The sequence below is a fragment of the Dromaius novaehollandiae genome, chromosome 1, assembly GCF_036370855.1.
Source record: "Dromaius novaehollandiae isolate bDroNov1 chromosome 1, bDroNov1.hap1, whole genome shotgun sequence".
NCBI lineage: Eukaryota > Metazoa > Chordata > Aves > Casuariiformes > Dromaiidae > Dromaius > Dromaius novaehollandiae.
The window spans coordinates 29,955,747-29,966,473 of NC_088098.1; the positions used below are offsets into that span (position 1 = coordinate 29,955,747).

Genomic DNA, 10,727 nt, shown 5'->3' on the forward strand with positions numbered 1-10,727 from the left:
TTCCTCAGCGACTATACATTGTGCTCTTTTAATTACTACAGTGCACTGTACTAATTACCTTAGGCTGTCTTGAAATTGTGGCGCAAAGATCCTAAGTTCACGAGAGGGAGAGTGTGGCTGTGTAGCAGTGACACTTACTCTTCTTACAGCTCAGCAACTTCTGTATTTCAGGACCTTTTCTTTGCACACTTCTCTGCAGTGATGAATACTGAGCTCACTGCAGAACGGCACGCTTGACTGACACAGCCTTAGGAGTTACTTAGGAGTTAGGAGCTGTTATTTAGGAGTAACAGCTGGAATTACCCAGTGTTTAATTATCCAACGTTGCACATCAGTTTGGAACCACCACAGCGTCGGGGAAGACTTCAGTAAAGCTCTTCAGTCCATGTTTGTTTGCTTCCTGGACAGTTTCACTGTTGCTCTGACTATCCTCAGCAGTTTGTTTGTTACTGGTTTTTTTGTGTGTTTGTTTTTGGAAATCTGCTGCACTTGCACACATTAATGAAGTTCCACTGGCAGTGTCAGTAATATTAAAATGTACTTTTACAAATAAGCACCTCTACAAATACTCAAGAAGATCAGTCATAAGCATCATGATTCCTATTAATTACACAGTCCAGCTGCAACGGCATTTGTAAACATATAGAAAAATATCAGAAACTGTAAGAAGGCTCCTCAATGCTATATGTTCTTAACCTTATGCCAGTTTTCTTGCCAAGAGTTAAAGCCGCTATCTAGGACCTTTATTCATTATTCATTCCACATCAAATGTACATACAGGTAAAAGGTGCTATTTCACAGTAAGTTCTGGTGTATTTATGACAAGAATGTTTAAAATGCCAGTTCTAGAAAGCCAGGAGTTGATACTGTTTCTTTTCTGGTAGACTTGCATGGTAAGTTTTATTCTGCATTGCTATCTATTTTTGCTTATTCAAGAGATTGCCGTGCTGTACAGGAAACCAAGTTTTAAATGGGTCTGATGGCACAAAGCTGAATGGGCAGAAAGAGATAAATGTCTCTGTAGACTGGAACTTAAGTCACTGTTCTTGGGGTCGGACTGATGTCCCTTACCCTTTGTGTCAGACAGCAGCGGCACTGGCATTTGGGATGACATTTTATAGTTTTCAGTCTTTGATAGAATGCCTTATTTGCTACCATAAAAATGATTGGGTCAAGGCAACTATTAATGCTGCAGATGATCTCTGTGACTTTATAAATGGCAAATATTGTGCTTACATTGCCACAGTGTAGTTGGCAATTTATTCTGTAAATTAGTATCACCAACATCGTAACATGATAAGGCATGAAAGAAACAGCAAATACAATCATAGCAGCTGAAATCAGTAACAGAGGTCTAACAATTCTGTTCTTTCTTTGCTGACGTTTACTGAGTTGTACTAATGCTTTGAAAGTCAACATATAGCATGTAAAGACGACTGTGCCTGGAATTAGGAATCTCAATAAAAACCTGTAGAGCGTGAGTGGCACGACAAAACGTAAAGGTCCTGCAATGTTATCCAGGGATATGATACCATCATAGTGTCTTCCAGCGGCAAATGTGTAGTAGATCTCAGGCACCGATTCAACAACAATGAAGATCCATACTGCAATGGTGCAAAACATTGCCTTGCCTTTGTCCCACCATGTTAATGAAGTGATAGGATGGACAGCACCCACATATCGGTCGAAGCTGATGAGTGTCAGGAAGTAGACACTTCCATAGATGTTAATGTTGAAAAATAGCTTTCTAACCTGATAAAATGTTTGACTGGAATGCACAGCTAACTTCTGGAGACTATAATATACGGAAAAAGGTGACATGAGAATCCAAGTAAGGTCACACAATGCCAAATTAAATAGAAATATAGTACTAGTAGTCCATGTCTTCATGCAGTATGTGTAATGTCCTAGTGCAAGTGTATTGCCTAGCAATCCCACTGATAAAGTAAAAAGGCAAACCAGAATAAGAAAATAACAGTACCACTCCAGTTTGTTTTGCTTGTTGCAAAAGATAATAGTGCATGTACCATTCAGCATCGGTCCATGGAGTATGCCTGATGGGGAAAGAGAGACCAACAGCTTTTAAAAATAAAAAATGAATTACATATATTGAATTTCCAATTCAAGTTAAATACAGTATGACTGAATTGGCAAAAGGAATTCGGAATATAGTATGATGTACAGACTCTTCTCGCTCTCTGCCTGAACAACTGTAAATTCCAAATAGGTAAGATTTAAAGCAACACTAGCACAGGCAGATCTTCCATGATCTATTATCAAAACCTTTATATGCTTTTTGATCTACTATTTACAGTTGAGTGTAGTGCATGATAGGTGAGAGAACAAAAGCATGCAACCTCGGGAGCAGCAGCTTCCCCTTGACCGCTTATGTCCTCTCCTGTAATACGTCCGGCTGCTCGGCAGGCTGGGACTAAGGTCCAGAACATCGAATCCAGACAAATCTGGATGAAATCCTGGTTGTGCTGAAGGCAGCAGCAACCTTGCCATTTAAAGTGCTGAATGAACTGCTTTTTATTATTTTGTGTTCTTTTATAAATGAATATCCCAGCCTAAAAACATGGTGCTTATGGTGGGGTTAGAAAGAATTATTTTTGTCTCACTCTTCATGGCCCAGTTTGAATCAGGCATCATTATGGATGGACAATATAGATCCATAGTGAATTTTTCAAAGCAAGGTTTTTATGCTTTTAAAGTCTAACTTTTCATCCCAAAGATTTTGTATTCCTAAGAAAATAAAGACAGAAATGTTTTGCCAAATTGAGCTATCATCAATTTCCGTTTGTTAGGTTTTTAGAACGTGTCTCTAAATGATGCAGCAGATGCCAAACTGTAAAGTCTGTCCAAGCAGGAACTTGGGGGTCATACAAATATCTTTATAGACATATATATACAGTGATATTAGGAAGACAGTATGAATTTTTACTCAGGAGAAAACCCACTTTGAATGGAAGAAAGAACTCTCTTTCAAAATGTTGCTGGTTCCCTGAAAAGCTTCAAACAGCTTCAACCATTAAGTTAATAGTAGTGTATTTTTTGGAACATAATGGTTTGCTTTTAAGTCTTTCTTAATACTTACAATATGACTTTTCCAAAGTTACATTTACAGACAGAGGTCAGAATACAACAAATATGAACTACCAGTGAAGATTGCTAAACAGTGACTGGACTAATTGTGCTTTCCAGATTCATGGCTCACCTAGACATGAACATACAAAAAAACTAGTTCAGACTGTAGTGAATTAAATTAAGAAGGAAAATTGTTTCTCTAGACCCTAAGCCACAAAAGCAGACAAATGATTTTCTAGGAAGTGAGTATGAACAGAAAACCATCTGTTCAGTTCCCAGCGTGTTTCACAGGTGGGGAATGTTTGTTCTCTAAATGTCTTTTGTTAAGTATTGAGACATTGCACTTTGATCTGGGGGAATTGCATTTTTCTCTTTCCCTGCTCTTCTGCATAGCTTTTGTGAATATCAAATTTTGCAGGATTTTTCATCAACTGAAGTTTTTAAAATATGCCTATAAATTCTTTAAAATGTAGCCACCCTGATGGGTACCATACAATTAAGTAACATTTCCTTTATAATGTGTGGTATTAAAAGTGATCTAAATGTAGATATGGAAATTCATAAAAATAAAAAAAGAATCCTAAAATCATCTTGGCCTGAGGTCATGTATGCTTTTAATTCAATTGTATTTCTTTCCTCTCTGACTTCCATTTCAATAATTACAAATGAAGGCTCTAAGCACTTGGTTCCAAGTTATGTTGGCAATATAAATAAGCCCTAAATTGGCTGTAAATGATATGGCCAAACCTGCATGAAGGTACTGTAATGCCAGCAATTCCTGATCTCATCAAGCTTCTGGAAAAGGACATTAGGCATGTTTAAATGGAGGGAGACTGACAGCTGTGCCACCTGCTCCACTCTGCTGTAAGTTGGCCAGATACAGCCTGGATGTGTAGTTGTGTAACTGTTTTAGGCCAGTTACAGACCTGTACTGATAAATCTCCTTTCCCTTCCATCCCCTTCAGTTTACTAGATTGCACTCAGGGCTGAGCTATATGAAGTTAGTTGTACATCTGGTGGGGTTGGACCTGCACAGCTGTATAAAATGTATTTGAAGTTACAGAGTGTTTAAAAAATCTGTCAGCATTTGTCTGTGTAGACATTTCTCATGAGTCTACTTTGTGATTTTGATTTTGATTTTCTAAACCATTCTTGCTGTTTCTTTTTTATTGTTTATATTACAGTAGAGCTTAGAGGCCATAACCAAGACTAGATTTTTGAAATACTATGTTTTATATTTGCCTTGAGTGATTTGCAGTCTGTCAAACAAGATGGACACAGGGAAACAGGTATAGGGAGAAAAAGAGCCTTTCTTGAGGTACCACAGTAAGCAAGGAAAGGACACAAGTGGTTTTCTCCCAGCTTAATGCTGTAACAAGAAGTCCTGGTCTTCCATCTGAAGAATTTGAAGACTTTTCTGTTGTCAGGACCTAGCTTCACTGCACATGACATTTTCAGCATGGCCAATAGCTCTGCTACATCCTGAGGCTATTGGAGCTACTCTGGTATCTAGGACATCTGCATGTGTGCGTTAATAATCTCCAGAAGTTACAAGTTTTTTAAATCAGACAAATGACATCCACCTTTTTAGCGTCACCAGAACAAAGCAAGCTACAGGATATGACTAGATCATCTTCAGATTTCAAGTCCAAAACTTTGCACCTATAATTTCAGAAAACTTTCTTTTTCTGAAATTACTGTGTTCACTGTTGATTCCACCTATTACTAGCCAAAGCCCCCCAACACACACACAGAGCCTTAGCAGTGGCAAAAGGAAAAGAAACTGTTAGTGCTGTGACAAGAACAGTGGGCAACAGCACTAAGATACTATACTGTGACCAGTGAGCAGCTGCATATGGTGTTACTGCCTGACTAAAAATAGATATGCTAGACTTTGATGAAAGCAGAATTGGGTTCTCAAGGCTAAAAAATACTTCCGATTTATTGTGTTTAATTTTTCAGCTGAACAGATTCAGCTGTTCATGGACATGGCCAGGAGCATTAAGTGGATAGACCAGTCACATGATGGGGCATCCAGAATTAAACAAATACCTCTGATTTGGTGAAAGGGTTGATATTAGAATATTACACATGTGCCCATGAAAGGGTTGACTTATTTAGGGGCTCCATCACTTTTAAAAAGGACAAGAAAGTATGATGAAGTTCACAGGTAAGAGTTTCGTGTTGTTCCTGTAAGCAGTATAGTAAATGCAAGCTTGTCTTCTGTGCTGTGGCTCTAAAGATGCTAGAAAAGTTGTAGTTTTAGAAAGGTGACCTATTTTATTGACTCAGTTTTTGTGTCTACCTGTTGGGTTGTCTCTTCTCCTGGACCTGAAATGAACATGGTGTAGAACTGACGATATTCTCTGACAATGAATATCTTCTGCAAGCTCCTGCCTGGTGTCCCCTGGCAGCATCTACACACTATTATAGGAGTCAAGAGGGTTTCTCTTTGTAGAAGAAAACGTGTCTTTAATCTTTTAACTGTATAGAACATATAATATCTGATCCGCATATAAATTGACTTAGTGTGTCTCAGTATATTGGTTGTAACTGATAAGCAGGTTACCTCCTCATTTGTCACAATCCCCTAAATCCTGAGGTCTCTGCTTCTCTTTGTTCTCTTTGTGCCTGTGATGTGGCTTCCAAAGTCTTGGAGTAGGTAGAAGACCATGTTTCAGTAAAAAATTCTTTTTTGAGGAAACTTCTTTCGGAGCTTAGAAACTAATATATCATGAAAAAGAATCTGACCTATGTATGTAGCTAGTTGTCATTCACAGTTTATCACTAGTAGTCATTCTTATGGTATTTAACTTTTATTTGGGAAAGTTCTGCTAAGTTTAGCTAGTATTTTTAAAATATCTGATTTTATATGTGTAAATATATACTATGAACCATATTCTTCCCTGGCATAGATGTGGTTTTTTGACATTTTTAACAGGGTTATAGTAACAGATGAATTTGGCCCAAAGCAAAAGAAAGATTAAGCAGAGTTTACAGTTTACTTTATGTAATTTTACTCCTTATCCAGTATTTCTTTGTCCCTTGTTCCTCTCTGCTTGCAGTTCTTTATAATAAATGCCTTTATTTTACATGAACTGTTTTATTTATTTGGATTACTCTGAGAATTCTGCCTGCCTGTTTACATCCACATTTGATTTTAGCACAAATCTATTCCAGTTACCATATAGGTTTACGGTGTAGTGTTCCACTGTGTCTCTTCCACATTTTTGTCTATCCACATGAAAGTATATTTCCATGTGTAACATATGCTCTGAGATTGAATCGCTTTAGCTTATCTTTTAGACAGTGTTATAAAATTAATAAAGCATTATAAAGAAAGTGGTAAGTTTTGTTAAAAACATCAATTATTATTTGCAATTTTTACTTTTATATCTTACCTGATAAGTTATTAATAATGTCATGCATTCCCTTTTCTTATCTTCAACTGAGCTGATATAAAAAGATGCAATGCATTGTAACTATTAAGTGGAGCATTTCACATGTTTTAGTTCAACTGCATTAAGCATATTATATTTACTAGAACAAAAGGGACGATAAGTAATATAAGGCTGTATCTGTATGCAATTAAGTAGTAAGTATTGTGCTAATACCCATTTTCTTTTTTCAGTGATTTGATTTATATTTACATTTTACTCAATTTAATCACAATTTTATTGTGATTAAGCTACTCTTTCTGTCAACAAAAAATGACATGTATGTACTTACTTAGGAGTTGGGGTTAATGAAATCCTGTATGGCAAACATAAGCTACAGTAGAGGGATAGTTAAGATCTAGGAGTTTGCCCATTGAAAGCAGTAGTTATGAAAAACTACCTCAAAGAATATGAAATTTATGCATGTGTATATGTATTAATCAGTATGTGATAGCTAAATAGGGAAAATTATATTACTTTGGAGAGTAGAGGTGGAATGAATACTTAATAAATTTTTCTCTTACCTGGTTTGAAAATGCTGGAATCATCTGTATTACAAAAGTCTAGGTTCCAGACTATGCTTTTCCTTTCCATTAATCTGGATCTTCTGAAATCACAACTCTATTTTGCAAGTACTGTTTTTAATGCAAGGTTTCAGTAATATTCCATATGAAATGGCAGAATTAGAGAGCAGGTGTTAAACTGCGCAAGAGAGATGCCGTTTATCATTAAGCCCCTCCTCTCAATAAGGCAGGATAAATTGCTATTACTATAGCAGCTTCCACTCACTTTTCAGGGAAAGACGGACTTGTGACAAATGCCCAGTCTGTCTAGGCCTTGGGGCTTTCATTGTTTCCAAAAATGAAAAGGAAGAAGAGAACGGGAGCTTGGGGCATACATATGTGTGTGTTTGCACTTTCCTTTTCCTCTCCCTTCTTCACTGCCAGAATTCTAGCTATTGCTGCCCTGCTTCTGATCTGGGGAATGGACCAGTGATGATCTCGCCCATTGCAGAGCTTCGTTCACCCCACCTACCTGCCTGCCACTTCTCCTGCCCCGCAGCTTCCCATCTCCTTCCAAAGTCCCAGCCCTGTTGCAGAATTCCCATCCTCCCGTTCTTCTGTTCCAGGACTCAAACCCTCCTAGCTATGCCAGGTCCGCTCCAGGTCCTCCAGTCTTCCATCCCCAAGTCTCTGTCCCCAGACCTCAGTGACACAAAGGAGTCCCAGGATCCTCACTTTCCATTCCCTGAACATCCCACAGTTCTCACTAGTTTCACCCCACTTTATAGCTTCCCCATGTGTCCAGCTCTAAGTCGCACTGAAATTGTGGACTTCCCAACCCACAGGTCTCCCATTCCCAGCCACTCTCACTCCAGAATATTTTATTGCTCTCAGCCTAATCCCCTCTCCAACTCATGCCAGAGCATCAGAGGGCTGCTCTCCTGTCCTTCAAGCTAGAGTGCCCACTTCTGCATCCTAGAATTAGCAGAGGCTTCGTGCCCTCAAATCCATCCAGGTCTAGTCAAGATCTGTAGGTTTCCTAATCCAGGTGTCCCATTTCCCAATCCCTTTCCAGTCACTGTTACTTTCTCCATACCAACCCATACTGGAAGCTTAGCACCTGAGCTCCCTCAAGCTTTCTATTCTAGATTTTGCAGTTCACCAACAGCTCCCAAAGACTACCTCTCTCCCAGACCATTCTGCTTCCCCTCCGTCTGCCATATCATCTGTCTTGATATCTTCTGTCCAACCCCTTATCTTCCTCTTTTTTTCACTGTCTTGACATCTACTAGCACATGAATGTATGGAATGCTGTCTCTTCATTAGATGTGCTCCTTTATCTGACTGCTTCAATTACTGGTTGCCTTCCTTCCTTCTTTTGATTTCTGCTGTGGTCCTCTCTCCCTTACAAAAAGAAATTCCCATCACCTATTCTAGTGATGTTTTCAGTATTCCAAACAATTAGAGAACATGTTAAAAAATCCATCAGTTTTTTTAAAAGGAGTATTACATCCAGAAAAAAACTAGACTGTCTATGGTAACCCTTGATAAAACAGTGACACTTTGTTAGTTGTTATAGGTTAATGCAAGTATGAGAGATGGTGAGCTACACAGACAGTTTGTGCTAAAATCAGTAGGGGTAAGAGGCAAACTGCCAGAGGACAGAGTTGTGAACACCAAAGAAGGTCCAGATTTCAAGAAGCATATGAACAACTGGACTGAGGTGGGTGGCACTCAAGGAAGATGAGGAAGAAGTAGTAGGTCTGAGCTTTAACTAAGAAAGCAGTGATTAGAAATGGTAGGAATGGTTCCAAGAGGCTGCATCAGACTTGCAGAGATCCAGGAGAAAAAACTCCAGACAGTGGATTTAGACAGCGTTCCTGTAGAGTTTAGAGATGAAAGACAAAAGAATGATAGTATATTCTTGCAGAAGCAAGTATGGAGAATATTAGGACACTAGAAAACAATAGATGTGTTGTATTAGGAAAGAAAGGAGCTGGAGGAGACTGAGAGGTTCAGAAGATGAAAGGAGGGATCCAGAAATTGGATAGAATGGGCAAGTGTAAAGGGTAAAGGGCTATGTGAAATGAACAGATAAGAAACTCTTATGTTAATGATAATGGAGAAGGACAGAGAAAAAGAGGTGAGAGGAGAAGGGAGGAAAGGAAAGCTAGTCTGGGAAAAGTATGTTCCTGAAGAAAACATGACAAGTTTCGCCTTGCACCAAAGATGAGAGTAAGCAGAGCTTTTTTCAAGCAACAAGATGTACTAGTGTGCTTTGGAAAAGGTACTCTGCAAAACAAAGGAATATGTCACATCACTTGATTAAAGTGCAGAGTTTTAACTGAGTAGAACGCTAGTGCAAGGTATTTCACAGGCTCATACTTTGCTGTCCTGATGAAATTGGGGGTGCATACAATATATGCCAGGGGACATACTTCTGCTTAAAATGTTGCATAAGATAAATGCTCTGCTAAACAGATGAGAAAGAAATTGATGCATGAGTCAGTAAGCTTTTTTTAGTGCTTGGAATGAATTGTAATGGTCTGTAATCTTTCCCAGCTCCTCTTAAAAAATGCTGTTATTAGTATGTTATTGTTGCATTCTTTGAATTTTTTTTCCTTTGAATTTCATACTTAGTGTGTAACATTTGAAAATAGGACACAGGAAAATGTGCATAAGGAACTGAGATTTTTCTCCATGTGGGAATGGTAAAAAGAAAAATGTTAAGACCATAGGAGCTTGCTTTGTAATATTGCTGCCTACGGCAAGGCATTTAAAGTTGGTATTTGTCAAATTTTAGTGTAATAAACTGCTTGGCAGTTAGCACTTGATCATGTTTTCTTATATTGCCTTTAAGTAAAAATGACCACTGTAGCCAATGTATTGCTATTAAACATGTTAAATACAGTCTGTTAGTACAAACCTCTTTGAAATCCCATCTGGGACGTTAGGTTTAGTTCTTCTGGGAACTCAAACACTAAAAAAAGAGTTCTACACCACCACTCACCCACTTCTACTTACATCATTAATCAGTAGAAATAAATAGCCTTTACAAAAATAGGAACCACTAGAACGATGTATAAACTATAAAAAGTAGGATGGGAGGGAGTATTGTATTGCAGTAGGATTTGTGGGGACATGACAATAAAATCAATCCTGCTCTGACAGACTTGTAATACTACATTTGTGAAATGGCAAGAACATTACCATGAAAAACAGTCATAACTCAAATACTCTAGGGATCTTTTAGTTCTCTGTGTTGCAGTGACATTTGGTGTACATTCCTGCCTGGAAAATGAATAATAATTACACTGTCAGTATGGTTGTAAGCTCTATTCTGTTTTGTAATGAGATTCTTTTCTTGCTGGCACCTATAGGTCTAATCAGTTTGGAGCCTCGTTGTGGTATAACATAGCAAAAGTCCACAGTACAGATGGGCAAAGCATATAATTTATAAGAGAAAGAGAATAATATTATGTTTCATTTTGTGTATCAAGGACTTGAATGCAAAGTAAATTATTTGTCTGTAAGTCACAGGAAGTCTCTGGTAGGATTCAAAACCGAACCTAAGTCTCCCAAGAACTGCCTAGTCCATACTATGATCCAGAACACCTTTCAGTGAGGTCATGCCAGCTGAAAAGCTGTGTAGCATTGGAGTGTAAGCCCTCCAACATACTTCAGGAAATTCAGACTTTCT

General features: G+C 38.2%; 2 protein-coding genes across 6 annotated transcripts in view; one reads left to right on the top strand and one right to left on the bottom strand.

The window, feature by feature from the left end:
* Positions 1–10,727, top strand: part of TMEM117 (transmembrane protein 117) — a 219,052-nt gene that overhangs the window by 25,385 nt on the left and 182,940 nt on the right. The gene's annotated exons all lie outside the window — the stretch shown is intronic.
* LOC112993804 (P2Y purinoceptor 1-like) lies at positions 1,033–7,118 on the bottom strand. Its single transcript, XM_026117748.1, has 2 exons — positions 7,049–7,118; positions 1,033–2,054 (listed from the first exon to the last, which is right to left on the bottom strand). Exons 1-2 carry the CDS (start codon positions 7,116–7,118, stop codon positions 1,033–1,035), a joined length of 1,092 nt encoding a protein of 363 aa, XP_025973533.1.

Bases quoted from the DNA above. Each gene is read 5' to 3' on its own strand.
- LOC112993804 (XM_026117748.1), bottom strand. From the start codon at position 7,118: ATGGAAAGGAAAAGCATAGTCTGGAACCTAGACTTTTGTAATACAGAT. The intron at 2,055-7,048 runs GTAAGAGAAAAA...TTTCCCCATCAG, and splicing joins TTCCAGCATTTTCAAACCAG to GCATACTCCATGGACCGATG.